This window comes from Vombatus ursinus, unplaced genomic scaffold, assembly GCF_900497805.2.
Source record: "Vombatus ursinus unplaced genomic scaffold, bare-nosed wombat genome assembly UNPS02014816.1, whole genome shotgun sequence".
Classification (NCBI taxonomy): Eukaryota; Metazoa; Chordata; class Mammalia; order Diprotodontia; family Vombatidae; genus Vombatus; species Vombatus ursinus.
Genome location: NW_020954594.1, coordinates 6677933 through 6693390, shown reverse-complemented (window position 1 = coordinate 6693390; position 15458 = coordinate 6677933). Strand labels below are relative to the sequence as shown.

General features: G+C 42.5%; 1 protein-coding gene across 1 annotated transcript in view; it reads left to right on the top strand.

Moving 5' to 3' along the window:
* Nucleotides 1-6255: 6255 nt before the first annotated feature.
* The window catches only part of CXCR5 (C-X-C motif chemokine receptor 5), a 17432-nt gene continuing 8229 nt past the window's right edge, over nucleotides 6256-15458 (top strand). The window contains exon 1 of the mRNA XM_027835669.1: nucleotides 6256-6443. Coding sequence (XP_027691470.1) covers nucleotides 6360-6443 — 84 coding nt within the window. The 5' untranslated portion in view covers nucleotides 6256-6359. The remainder of the gene's footprint in view (nucleotides 6444-15458) is intronic.

The window sequence follows — 15458 nt, the reverse complement described above, 5'->3', positions numbered from 1 at the left end:
AAGCACCTACTATGTGCTAGACACTGTGTACAGGATTTTATTTGATCTTCACAATAACTTTGAGAGATAAGAGCTATTATTATCCCCATTTTACAGTTGAGAAAACTAAGGCAAAGAGACTAAGTGACTCGCCCAAGGTCACACAGCTAGTGTCTGAGGCTGGATTTGAACTCGTCTCTTTCTGACTCCAGATCCAGTGCTTTGTCTGATGCTCCAGGAATTTTAGAGTTCATGAACATGGTTGTTGTGGATGATGACAAGATCAACAGTATGGCCATTTCTGACTGTGGCTGAGGTGGGGTAGAAAACTAGGTCATGGGAAATTAGTCAGCTAAGAAATTGGAAAGTTAGAGTGTTTGAGGGAGTATCCATGAGTATGCTGAAAACCCCTCGTAAGAGGGCAGGAGTTGAGCCAAGCACCGAACTCTTTGAGGAAGGAAGGAAAATGTCCTGGGCTTCAGTAGTAATCTTGATTGGGTGATGAGTAAAAGTTGAATGAACCTCAAAAGAGGAGAGGAGTGATGGTAATAGAGGGAGAGTCTGGAAGTGGCAGCAGGAAGGAATGAGAGTTCTGATAGCCCCACCACTCAACTATAGAGCAAGCATTCCAGAGGGCACAGTGGAGGTGGAGGTCAGAAGAGAGGTAAGGAAGGAGTACCTTTCACGGACACCCTATACAAAGGCACAGGGAAGGGAGATGGAATGATGCTGTGAGTCAAGAAGACCAGTTTAGTTGGAGTGCTAAGGCAAGCAGAGAGGGAACAGGGTATAGTAGATGGAATGCTAGCCAGAGAACCAGGAAGACAGGGGTCAAGGCCTATCCCTGAGGCTTCCTTGCTATGGGATCCTCAGAGAGTCAGAGAGACAATTTGCCAACACTGCTGGGAAGATGCTGACTTCTATTGGTAGAAGGATTTTCCTCATTTGGGAGTTCCCTGTATCAGTGAAATCACAGGTCTGATCCATCCCTACCCCCCATAGTACATTAAGGGAAGTAATATTTTTCAACATTCATTTTTATAAGATTTTGAGTTCTAAATTTTCCCCCTGCCTCCCCTCCCCCCTCCCCAAGACGGCATGCGATCCAATGTAGGCTGTACATGTACAATCATATTAAACATATTTAAGGGAAGTAATACATAATAAGGCTAAAATGTGGGACAGAGGAGTCCCTGGATATGTGTGTGCAGAGTGGAGGCACATGGGGACCAACCAGAAAGAACAGTTTGAGGCATAGTAAAAAGGCTGGTTTATCTAGACTGTAGTGTACCTTTGGGAAAGGGAGTAATGTATGAGAATGCTAGAAAGGTAGGCTGAGGTAGGTTGTAAAGGTTTTTTTATTAATTTTTTTTAATCAATGAAAATCTGTCTTCTCTCCCTCCTTGGTAAGAAGGAAAAATAAACCCCCTATCTGAATAATCATAGCTAGTATTTATGCTGCTATATATGCTACTATTACTACTATACTATTATTTATACTAGTAATTTTACTTTAACATTCGAAACACTTTACAATTTATATCATTTGATCCTCACAACCACCCTGGGAAGTAGGCGTTATTATTACCTACCCATGTTGAGGAAACTGAAAACAAGTGCCCAGGATCATTATCTAGTAAGTATCTGAGGTTGCATTTGAACTTAGGTCTTCTTTTTTTTTTATACTTTTTTATTTTTTTTCACCAGTTACATGTCAACAAAATTTTTAGCATTAATTTTTACAAGATTTTGAGTCCTAAGTGTTTTCTTTCTACTCCCCTATTTCTAAAAAGGTAGGCAGTTTAATTTAGTTGATACGTGTTCTATCGTGTAAAAAATATTTCCACATTAGTCACAGTTGTAAAAGAAGAAACAGATCAAAAGGGGAAAAAAAAAAACACAAAAAAGAATAAAGTAAGTGAAAAAAATATGCTTCGATCTGCATTCAGAGTCCATCAGTTCTTTGTCTGAATCTGGATAGCATTTTCCTTCCTGAGTCCTTTGTATTTGTCTTGGATCATTGTGTGGCTGAGAAGAGCTGGGTTATTCATAGGTGATCATCACACAATGTTGCTGATACTGTGTACAATGTTTTTCTGGTTCTGCTCATTTCACTTTGCATCCATTAGTACAAATCTTTCCAGGTTTTTCTGAAATCTGCCCACTCATCATTTCTTTTTTTTCTTTATTTTTTAAGACTGCTCATCATTTCTTATAGCACAATAGCATTCCATTCCATTCATATACCACAACTTATTCAGCCATTCCCCAATTGATGGGCATCTTCTTAATTTCCAATATTTTGCCATCACAGAAAGGGCTGCTATAAATATCTTTGTACAGGTGGGTCTTTTTCCTTTTTTTTAATGATCTCTTTGGATTATAGACCTAGAAGTGGTATTGCTGGATCAAAGGGTATGTACAGTTTGGCTGCCCTTTGGGCATATAAATTTAGGTCTTCTTGATTCCAGGTCTAGCATTCTATCCACTGTGCCATCTAGCTCCTACATGTTACAAAGATGTACAGTCAAGCAAAACAAATTCTCTCATTGACATGTCCTATATATGTATACATGTATGTATGTGTACATATGTATATGTGTACATGTACATGTGTGTATATCTGTCTGCCTGTTAGTCTATCTATCTTTACTCTGAGTCCATAACCTTTCTACAAGAGGTGAGCGGCATGACTCGTCATGAGTCCTTTGAAATAATGGTTGGTCATTATAATGATCAGAGTTCCTAAATCTTTCAAAGCTGTTTGTCTTTACAGTATGCAAAAGGTTTTAAATGCCAAACAGGGAGTGTGTATATGTGTGTATGTGTATGTATATGTGTATGTGTATGTATGTATATGTGTATGTGTGCATGTATATGTGTGTATGTGTGTATATATGTATATACATACACACACACACACTATATATATATATATATACATATACAATTCTAAAGGTAATAAGGAGCCATTGGAGTTTATAGAGTAGGAGAATAAAATAGTCAGACCTACACTTTAGGAAAACCACTTTGGCAGATGTGTGGAAGATAAATTAGAGTAGGAATTCTAAAATATTTCTATAGGCTAAAACCAACAATATGAACTTTAAAAGTAAATATTAAGCAAGGGTTAGATATCTACCTATTATATCTACATTAAGATTCCTAGATGAGATGACCTCTAAAGTCCCTTCTAACTTGAGCTTCTGTGATTTTTTCCAACTCATTATACAAGCATTTTTCCATATTAGTCACATTGAGAAAGAAAACACAGACAAAAAATAAAGTTAAAGAGAAAAAAAAAATTATGCTCTAATCTACATTCAGATTCCATCAGTTTTTTCTATAGAAAGGGATAGCACTTTTCATCATAGGTCCTTCAGAACTGTCTTGGATCTTTGTATTGCTGAGAATTAGCTTCTATGATATGATAAAATATGAAGTCTTACATAGTGGTTCAAAAAATCAATTATACAAGTAAAGGTTAGCAAGACTTGACTTAGCAGTGAGAAAGACAAGGGGATGTTAATCAAGTATAAATTCACTTGGAGCCAACAGTGGGCATGGCAGAATGATGTAGAGGGAAGGGCACTGAATGTACAGTCAGAAGGTAGCTAAACAAATCGTGGTATATGAATGTAATGCTGCCTTCCCTCCTTGACTACCCCCAATTTATCCTGTATATATCTTGTTTGTTTTTGTCTCCCCCCATTAGATTGTGAGCTGCTTGAGAGCAGGTGGTTTTTGCTTTCCTTTATATCCCTAGGGCTTGGAACTGTGCCTACCACATAGTAAACAATTATTTAATGCTTGTTGATTGATTGACTGATCTTGTCAGTATAGATCTTCCCTTCACCCGTGCAGATCATAGCTTTTCCACTCTGCACACAATAGGAACATAATAAATACATGCATTGAATCCTCAACTCTCCAATGGTACTTAAAGTAACTTAGTTTTAAACACAGTCTTATCTTTTTCTCCTTGTCTCCCGTTAGACTGTAAGCTCCTGATGAGCAGAGGTTGTATATCAATCTGATTTGTTCTTTAGGATTAGATTATTTAGTTTCCAATTAATTTCTAACCTATGCTTCCCTGGCCCCCGTAACAGACTGACAGAATGACCTGGTAGAGAGAGAGTCTGCTTCAGTAGCAGGAAGACTTCCTTCAGGTTCCTGCCTCTGACCCACACCAGCTCCATCACTCTGGGTCAGTCACTTAATTTCTCAGCACACCTGGTAACACCCAAAAAATATAAGTAATTGAGAAAGCGTACCTCCCTACACGGACAAAATCCCAGCTTGGGACCAAAAATTCCCCAATACGGGGCACAGGGCAATGTCAGGAAACATCGCCTAATGGGGAATATGCTAAATTTTGACCCAGGAGACCAAGGTTTGAATACAGCTCTGACTCAACCTTGCTGTGCCTGGGTTCCAGTTTTGACATCTGTAAAATGGGGATAACAGTAATTTCACTACTTACCTCTCAAGCAAAATTGGCATAAAGAAAGTGCTTTGTAAAGCATACTGCCTTGCCTATAGTAGACACTTAATTTATGGACTTGAATTGAACCTTACAGTGCCATATGAATGTGAAGTATGATTATTGAAGGCAAATATTCACTGATGAACTGATGAACTGAAGAAGAAATATCCCAGTCACTAACATACTTTCCAATCATTAACTTCCCCTCCCCTCTTTGGTCCCTTTCAGCTCAGGAAGGGCCCAGAGTCAAACATAGCAAGTGAACCTGGTTGTACATACCACTTGTCCAACACACTGCTAACCGCCCCCGAATTATCTAGGGCTGGGGAACCTGAAGAGGAATTGGACCAAGGGCTGCACTTAAGGACCTAGAGGGCCACATGTGGCCTTGAGGCATTGGTTTCAAGATCTGCACGTTTGTTTTAAGTTTCTGCCACTAATCTATTTGCTCGACTACGATCTAAATCTGTATTTCTCTTTACCACCCACACCTGTCAGCAGGATGATATGAGCCTCTCAACGATCCAGCAAAGAGCCGTGAAAGGGAGCTTGAGATCTAGTAGATTGTAAAGTCATTTAGGAGACTGTAAGCTACTCAAGTACAGGGGTCCAGTCATTTTTTTTTTACCTTTGTATCTTCTTTACCTAGCTCAGTGCCTGGCATACAGTAGGCATTTAATAAATGTCAGATAAATCGAGATTTCTGGCCTAGGCTATTTGGAGGTCAAGGGCTTCTAAGAGAGCAGCAGCTGCCACCACAGGGCCCATTCCACCCCTTCCCAGTCAGGTTCCAACATGGACCTAATTTCATGGCAGCTCCAGTGGGAAAAAACCCATGAACCTTCCTATCCTTTCACCTTCCTCTGCCCCCAGGCTCCCATAGATGCCTACAAATGGAACGTGGGCCTGTTTTCATCATGGGCCAATAAACAACAATAAATATCCCTATAAACTCACTTCTAACAGTTCCCACTTTGTCAAATCTTCCTTAGAGGTATACACAGCAGGCCAAGATTTGAACATCTGATAGTATGCTCTCCCCAGCTCCCAGGCAAGGGACCGGGGTCTGGGGACAGGCAAGGTTCACACTTGCTAGGTTTAGGATAGAGACTACGTCCAGGGTCAAACATCTACCTTTGACAAAGGTTCCGTATCAGAGAGACTTTGTATGGGGCCTCAGTCCCCAACTACAACCACACACTCTCCCAAGCTCCCAGAGCCCTCCCTGTCCAAGTTTAGCTTCTGGACATGTAAAAGCAGTGAACAAAGAAAGATGAAAGAAGAGAGGAGAAGAAAAAAGAAAGATGGGTCCAAATAGAGGAATCAGATGCAAGGTTAGGGAATCTTGTTCATCTGAGGTTTTAAAGCAAAGAGGAACTCTCCTCTCTGGGGTTTAGACAAGATAAGGTTGGGGTGCCAAAGTAGAGAGGAAGGAGGGGCAACAGAGAGGAAGGAGGCTGAGGGGGAAGAGTATCTTTGGGTCACCCTGGAGTAAGGAAGGACAATAGAGTGAGGAGGATGAGGGCATTGGGTAAAAATGGGAGAGGTTTTAGACAAGGGAGGGAGTTGCCCCCTCAAGACCCATCATAAACTCCAAAGCAGAACATTACCAGGAAAAAAAAAAAAAACACCTCAGTGCTTGGTTAGCACTGCTACTGTGGGGATTTTCCCTTTTAATTAAAAACACACACACACACACACACACACATATACACACACAAATAGACTAGACCCATCGGAAAAAAAAAAAAAGTGATGAGTTGTATAGGCAGAATACTTTTCAGCCCCAGGGACCGTGACCTGCTTGCTGATTTGTTTAAATTTGCAGCTCATTACCACCACCTTTCTAGAGCCACCTAGGCAGAGGAAAGCCACCCAGTATCCCAGGGTGGGGATGCAGCAGGTTCACATTCATGCGGCAATGAACTATCAATTCACCCTGGACATGGAGGCCTTGAGCATAAGCATGGGGGATCAGGTGAGTAGACCAGAGGGGGAAGAATTGATGGACTTTTTTTTTTTAATTTAAAAATTGTATCTTGGGGAAAGGGTTGGGGGGGAGAAAAAGCTCAGAGGAGGTTCTGATGGAAGGAGAAGATTGGTCCAAGAAACTCAACCTTCATTTCCAGTGTGATGGAGGCAGGGGAAGGAAGAGGGAAGGGAAGAAGGGAGAAGAAGGAGGAGAGTTTATAGTTTACGGACCTGTTGCTGCTCCTGCCTGCTCTCAAAACTTATCAGCCCACTTGGAGAGATCCGTCCATGGTTAACTCAGATAAACACGGAAAGCCCTCAGAAGCCCTCTTTATCCAAGAGGTTCAAATCCTGGATCCATAGTGGAAAGAGCACCAACATAGAGTCAGATGATCTGGACACAAATCCTGTAAAATGAGGGGGTAGGGGGAAGGTCCCTGCTCTCTCTAAATCTAAATCTGTTTGTGACCTAAAACCTATCCTCAGTTTCCCTACCCATGAAAAGAAGAAAATAGTCACTCCCTTTCTTTATTTCTAGGGAAGGGCTTCTTAAATCTGGGATGCATAGACTAAGTTTCAAGGAGTCTAAGAACTTGGATGGGAAAAAAAAGTTTTACATCTTTATTTTTGCTAATCTCTAACTAAAATGTAGTATTTCCTTCAATTATCTAAAAGGTAAATTCTGATAATTGGTCCATAGGTCTTCATCAGACTGCCAAAGGAGAACACTTAACCCAAAAGGTTAAGAACCCCTGCTCTGGGCTAGAATAAGGAATAGGTGGGGAAACAACTTTCTAACATCCTTTAGCCTTCAGTATTAGATTCAGTTTCTCATTGTTATGTTGAACACCTCCTGTATAAAGCTGTGTTGGCTACCCTCGAGGTGTTCATAGATGATGTCAGAAGACAGAACACATGAAATAGGTACTATAGAATTGACTCTGAATGAAGAGAAGAAATGGGTATGCAATTCAATAAACATTTATTAAGCTTATTCTGTGCAGCTGGGTACGATACAAAGTTGAAATGACTCAGTTCCTACCTTCAAAGAGTATACTGTCCGGTAAGGATGTATCAGAATGAGCTGAAGAAGTGGAAACCCCGTGAAAGAGAGATTTCAGGCATGAATTTCTGTATTTTTAGAGGACTTTGCCTGAGCCTAGGGAGAAGGTGCCCCATCATCACTTTTCACTCCCTCTACCCCCTTCCAAAGTCTCCCCCTCGTTAGTGTGTGGGCTGTTCAAATGGCTTAGACCCAGAAATCAGGGCTCTCTGCCTGGAAAAAGCTTTAATATCTGACGATAGGGAGTAAAGCAACTCAAAATTGGATCACAAGGCTCTCCAAGAGGGAAGAAGGATGAAAGGGTAGAAGGAAGAAAGATGACCTCTCTTAAAAAAAAAAAAAAAAAGTTCTTGGGTCTTGTCTCCTTTTCTCTTCCAGCCAGGGACATTCTCCCTGAGGAAGGATTTCTCCCAAGGCTGGGGTGGGTGTGTAGAATTAGAGCTGCCCTGAAATTTGTCCCCCTTACCACCTTCAGACTACTCACACTTCCTCTCAATCCTCCAGGATTCTAGCATTTACATCTAACTTTCCAAGGTATAGAAATTTGAGTTGTGGGTCAGAAGCAGAGAGAGGATATAGAGACATAAAAAAATGTGGGGCAAGCCAACCACCACTGGTCTAAGGATTTGGTCCATTGGACCCTTCCCTGCCCTCCCAAATAGAAGGTCCAGAAGTCTCAGTATAATTAAAGTCCAGATGGGAGACGGGCAGGCATGATAGCCAAATTCACACTGAATCGTCCTCATCACCTTGACCTCCAGTTCCCTGCTCCCACCCTATTTAGGTTATTTAAATTCAGTCTTCGCTCACAAAGACAGGCTGGCCACAGGAGCCCTGACCCAGTTGGATAACATCACACTCACCAACCTCTGGACTTGGTCTGTCCCCTGGTTTCTGAGAAGTCAAGGGTTTCCCCTGCATTGTATTTCTCAATACCCAGCACAAGTCTCCTGGGAGACGAGCAGTCGGCTGAGGAGGGCACAGGGGGAAAACCAGTGACTACCTCAAGCCAAACAGTGAAACTACCCCTCTCTCTACACGATAGTCCCAAGCGCATTTCCCAGAATCTAGCCTTTTGTGTGAGTATCAAGCACTATGGAGTATGAAGACTATGGACTCCTCAGAATAATGTTTTTAAATAATTGAAGGAAATGCTAAATTTCATTTAGAAAATAGATGTAATTTTCCCCCATCCAAGTTCAGGGACCCCCTAAAGTCTATCCACAGGGTCTGTGGCCCCCAGATGAAAATCTCCTACTCCAGAAGATAAGTGGGAAATAGAGGTAGGAGGCTGGGTTGTGGAAAGTGGTAATGTACTAGCTTTGAAAGGAAAGTCCAGGTCTGCTCTGGCATATAAGGAGGCTCCATAGTCACAAAGGGATGCAGGCCTTCATGGATCTTTTCAGGAATTGAGCCTGATGATTTGGTCGATAACAAAGTGAAGAAACCAGGTGAATATCACCTGGTTTGAGGTTTTGCTGTAAACATTTTGCCCAACTCTGTGATGCACATTAGTCACGCCACTGGAGCAGAAAATCAATAAAATGAGGTTCCAAAAATAAAAAAAAATTTTTAAAAAGAAAGGAAAGTCCACTCTGTAGCTGGATTCCAACTCAACAGAGCACTGGGGGACCAGGTAGTGAAGGAGATCTCACAGTACAGCTACATTGTCAGGTCAAGACAGACAAATTCTCCAAATGCCAGACTCTAGGGCTGGGTTGGAGTTGGGCTTCTATCCTGAAGGCTCTCTGCACTCACCCTCTTCTTTGTTTTGTTTTGTTTTTTGAAACTTCCCAGCATGTCCCTCCACTCAACCCTGACGGCAGGGCTGAGGGGTTCTAGATCTTTCCAAGCCCTAGCAATGTACTGGGAAGCTAACCAGGTGTAGGACCCAGGCCTCCCATTTCCCTTCTTTCCCAGCTACCCATTTTTCTTCAAGGGGGGAAAAAAATCTCTAGAAAGAGTAGGGAGGAGGGGGAATGTGAAAAGCACTAAGGTTTATTCTTTTGTTCTCTCTCCTCCCTTCGAATTGGTTTCCCATCCCCACCCATCCCCAGGCTATTGCAGTCCAAGGTGAGCAGACCCGTCCCCCACCACACAGCTAGGGCCAGTGGGATTTTTCTTCTGAGGTACCAATTCCCATGATTGAACAATCTGAGGCAGAAAGATGACCCCAAGTTAAGCCTTGTGGTCACAGCTTTATTATGCTCTGTTAAGGCCTAGACTGATCTTTCTTGATTTTTAATATTCTCTTACTTTCCCTGGCTCCTCTCTCCATGCAAAGCAAACATGGACTCCGGGGAGAAAATCTCACTCAGTAACCGACAATGAAGAAATTAGTCCTCTTTTGTTTCCCTCTCTCCAGTTTGGATCCTCATTCCTGGCCTAAGAAAGGCCAGGAATATGAATAGATACAAAAAACATTTATTAAATGCCTGCTGAGTGCAGAACATTTTGAGTGGGGGTGGTAGAGATGGAAAATGTAGGCAAGATGTGATTGCTGCCTTCATAGAGCTCACAGTTTGGTAGGGAGTTTAGAAACAAACACAGCTGACTGACCATCATACAAAAATGTTACCTGACAATTATGGTAATGGCAGAATGGAAAAAGGCCCACCTGGATCTGGAGTTAGAGAACTCTGCCTCAGCCACTTAGCAGAGCCTTCTTCCTGGCTGTGTGTGTGTGCCTCTTTCAGATCGTTCCTTCGACACAAGTCTTTCCTCATCCCCTTTATCACTTGAGCCTTCTCTCTTGATTATCCCCAGTTTGTCCCCCATCTATCTTCTCTGTACATAGCTGTTTGCTTGCTGTCTCTTCCATCAGGCTGTGCGCTTCTTGAAAGCAGGGACTGTCTCTCTTTCCCTTTCTTTGTATTCCCAGGACTGAGCACAGTGCCTGGCACAGTCATCACTGAACGTCTGTTAACTGCCTATATAATGATGACCAAGTCATTAAATCTTTCCTGGTCTCGATTTCCTCAACTGTAAAAAAAGGGAGGAGGGAAGGGCGGGGAAAGGATTAGATAATCTCTGAGATCCTTTCCAGCCCTAAATCTCTGCTACAACGATTAGAGTTGTAAATCCAGGCGCTCTAGGAGGTCTAATAGGGAAAGCTAATCCCCACGAGCAAGGAGAAGGGAAGGAATCACTACAAACTCACTGAATGACTTAATTTCTCTGCCCTTAAAACGAGAAAATATATATCAAGTGTTTTGCACATCTTAAAGGGCTATACAAATGTCAGCAATAGTAATAATATTTATTTTAAAATAATATTTATTAATAGCATTACCCTCATCTGTAAAATGAGAGTGATAATAATGCTTGTCCAGTCTACCGCACAAAGTTGCTGCGAAAGCAGTTTGCTGAATATAAAGGATTTCCAAGTTGAAGGGCTAATTTTTTAAAATTAGCCTTTCCCAGAACCCTTCATCCCTATATATACCATTGTCCCCTTTGTCTTTACAGGGACAGCTTCTGGGATCCAGGCCGATGGTAGGACGTAGGTGGCCAAGGCTGGAGTATAAACTTGTGGCCTTGGAGCTTTAAAAGTTGTTCTAGAGGGGGTTTTGTTGATCTGTTTGTGCCTCTTAGCCCGGAAGCCAGGAGAGGGAAGGGATAACTAGAGGATCGAAAAACTGGAGCTGATGTGGCCAGAGGCAGAGGGGGTGGAGAAGAATGTGATCTTGCCCTGGGCACAGGAATGCCTAGGCATGGCTCAGCCCGCAGGAATTCTGAGCTTGCCTGCTAAGAGCCCTCAGACCCGTCCTACTTCAGTCTGAGCAAATGCCAGGGAGGGGCTGAGACTGGGGAGAGTCAAGGCTCCACTTAGTTTCTGAGGCAAGTCTCCCCCCCTCAATCACTTCAGGTGGAGGGCAGACCTGTGCACAGGTGAACTGATCATTTATCTGCAATAGTGTTCAATTCTAGGTGACGCAGTACTCAATAAACATTCGTTAAGCACCTGCTATGTACCAGGTACTGTGCTAAGCACTAGGGATAAAAATATGGAGGAAAAAAATAGTCCCTGCCCCCAAGGAGTTTACAGCCTAATTTGTGGAGTCGTTGGCAGTACCGTCTGACTCTCTGTGGCCCCATTTGGGGTTTTCTTGGCAAAGATACTGGAGTGGTTTGCCATTTTCCTTCTCCAGCTCATTTTACAAACTGTAGGAACTGAGGCAAACCGAGTTACATAGCTAGTTAAGTGTCTGAGGAGATTTGAACTCATGAAGAAGAATCTTCCTGACTCCAGGCCTTGCACTTTATCCACTGCACCACCAGCTAATAGGGGGTGATAATAAACAAAAGCAAGCTGAGAAGGGACTGGGGGTTGCCAGGAAAGATGCCTGTAGAGGCATAGTGTGTGAAAGTTAGAAAAATCCCAAAGTAGTTCAGTCTAGGTGAGAAGTGAAGAGATGTTCTGACCTGGGCTCCCTCCTTAAATGGAGGCTTTGGTGTTTGTGGCTCTGAGCTCCAGAGAGACAGAGGATGGTGATGAGGTAGAGCACCAAGGCTGCTAGCATCTGGCCACGTGATGAGGTTTTCCCAATAATGAACTTCCTGAGACATGGCATAAAAGTGTCAGTACTGAGCCTAGAAATTAAGTCCTGGGGAAAAGAGTATAGCCATAGGGAATAACAAAATATTAGGATCTAGAGTTGAAGGGACTTTACAAGTCATTCAGTCCAATCCCCTCATTGTACAGATGAGCCAAGTGAGAAAATTTTGAAAGTGCCCCTTTCAGTGCAGAGTAACCAGGGTCATGAAGAGATAGATGAGTAAAGGACAGGCAACATGAAGATCAACTGACGGGACTGGTGGTGGTAAACCTGGAGAAAAGAAGACTTGGGGCAGACGTGATGGTTATCTGCCAAGTGTTTGAAGGGCTGCCCTATGCAATACTTACTCTTCTTGGCCTTCAGGGATGGGGAACCTGCAATCTCAAGGCCACATGTGGCCTTCTAGGTCTTCAAGTGCTGCCCTTTGAATGAATCCAAACTTCACAGAACAAATTCCCTTAATAAAAGGATTTGTTCTGCAAAACTTGGATTCAGTCAAAGGGCTGTACTTGAGGACCTAGAGGGCCACATGTGGCCTCCAGGTTCAGGTTCCCCACCCCTGGTAGATGATCTCCAATTTATATCCTGCATATATATTATTTGTAACTAGTTGTTTGCATTTTGTTTTCCCCTATTACATTGTGGTCTTGAGATCAAGAACTGCTTTTTATCTTTTTTTTTTTAGCTCCAGTACTTAATACAATACTTGACACATAGTAGGTGCTTAATTCATGCTTGTTGACTTGAATAGAAGGAAGAACTAAAAGCAATGGGTGGAAATGACAGGATATAGTAGATTTGGGCTTGATATAAGGAAAAATTTTCCAGCAAATAAAGTTGTATAAAAATTAAACAGACTGTATTAGGAGGTAACAAGTTTCCTATGGGCAGTTAGGTGGCCCAGGGCATAGAGCACTACACCTGGAGTCAGGAAGACCCAAGTTCAAATTCAGCCTCAGACACTTACTAGCTATGTGACCGTGGGCAAGTCATTCAGCCTCTCTCTGCTTTAGTTTCCTCGTCTGTAAAATAGGGATGATAATAGTTTCTACCTCTCAGTGTTATTGTGGGAACAAGATGATATAAAATTTAAAAAGTACTTTGAAAATATAGCACTTACAATGCTGTATAAATGCTAGCTATTATTACTCTCATGCAATGACTTTAGCTGATGACTATATATCTACTTAAGGGTGAACTCGAGAAGTAGGATTCTCTTGTTTAGGGATAAGTCAGACTAGGTGGGGCTCTGAGGTTCCTTTCAACTTGGTGTTTCCATGATTCTGTAGTTCTGGGCAAGGCCAAGCCTGTTTGCCTGAAGAGTTGATAGGCTAGTCTTCTGGACACCCATAACTGGTTAATTGGACATTCTTGACCACTCCTCATGGATCACTGAAGTGTAAAAAGGAAACCAAAACTGGTTCAGGTTGGCTGCATGTGGAGAACTTGGGGCCCAGTGAGGCATCTCCCAGCTGCAGGAGAGAAATAAAATCCCCTGCCTCACCACACAGACACAGGGGCTCTCCCAACCTTGGGCACCAGAGGTCCAGAGATCTAGGCCAAACGATCCCTAACCCTGCTGGAGTCATTGGGTTTGCTTATTTCTGGTCTCTACTTACTTTACTCTAAGAGTAAAGTCTTCCCATCCTTCTCTGGATTCATCATTTCTTGAAAGGCCGAGTAATATTCCATTACATTTATGTTATCACAATTTAGGTAGCCACTCCCAGTAGATGGACATCAACTTTGTTTCCATTTCTTTGGTACCATAAAACAAGCTACCAGAGATGTCAGAAGAGAGCCAGGTTTCAGCATACCTACGATGGAGGGGCCAATATTCTTGAGTATTTTAAAGCCCAGAAGCAGGATAAGGGTGGTGGAACTTAAGGTCTAGAACTATCTTATCTGGAGCCCATGGTCCCCTACATTAAAGAGAAAGACTTAAAACCAGGAGGAATCTAGAATTTGACACAGTTGATTTCTAAGCTTTTTTTAAAATTTCTAATTTGAGAGTTCCTTAGTGTCTCAAGTGGGCAAGCATGAGCACTGAAGGTATTTGTCTAGGGACGACCAACGAGTCCCATTATTACCGACAGGGGGTGGAGAGATTGGGCATATGGGCACTAAATTGGTGCAGACATTCCCACCACACAGGAGAGCTTAGGAGTCCACTGTTCAAAGCTTCCAAACCTTCCAGGTGGAGCCAGGTTGCGTGAACAACCTTCTTCAAGACTGCGACCCATACTTTGTATGCAGAGGCCTCCCCCAGACAAAATGATTCAGCACCCATGGGAATTCTGAGCTTGGGCCTGGATTGAGTCATGAGCCCAGGAGAGTGGGCAGACACCCACCCACTGCCAAGCTGATGTTGGCTGACGGTGCCAGCCTGGCAGAGCTTTCTCACCTGCTGTAGGGTAATACAAATAGGTAAATCAGCTTCCCTAATACTGAGCCTAGAAATGAAGGTCCTGGGGAAAAGAATATAGCCATAGGGAATAACAAAATATTAGAATCGAGAGTTGAAGGGACTTTAAAAGTCCTCCAGTCCAATCTCCTCGTTGTACAGACGAGGCAATTGAGACTCAGAGAGGTTACAATTTGCCAAGGTCATATACAGAATAAGTGGCAGAGATGGGTTTTGACCCATCCAGGTCCCCTGATTCCAAATCTGTTTCTCTTTTCACCCTCCTATGTTGGCTCCCTCTAGACCATCATCCATCATCCATCTTCCCCCTTCCCTCCTAATGCAGGAATTGTCTTGACCCTCTACAGAGTCTCTAATACATAAAACATTCAGCTTCTGGCCATTTCCAGTGACAGAGAGCTCACTACTTTTTTGGAGATGCCTGTTCTATATTTTTAACAACTCAAACCATTAATAAGTTCTTTATATTTAATTCTTAATATTTAATTATTTATTTGATAATCATTCATTTAATTTAATATTTCTTAATTTAATTAACCTAATTACTAAGTTCCTTCTGTTAAGTCAAAATCTCCATCCCCCTAACTTCTACACATTAATCTTAGTTTTGCCCTCTAGATCGATAGAGAACAGAGGCTTCTCTGATGTCCCAGGACTTGGGTTCAAATTCCATCCCTGAAATTTGCTACCTTTGTGACCTTGGGCAAGCCACTTAAACTCCTTGAGTTTCCTTATCTGTAAAATAAAAGGGTTGGACGAGATGGCCTCGGAGGTCTCTTTCTACTCTGGAGCCACGCCGTGCATTGGCTACCCATATGGGTATGGTTAAAGGAACTAGGAATGGTTACTCCGGAGAAGAGAAGAGTTAGCAATATGTTTGCTTTCATTTTTTGAAAGGCTTTCCAATTTGGCTTTCAGCCAAAAAGAACTTCTCACCATCCCCAGTCCATGTCCCGTGTCTCCAGTCCTTGTTTT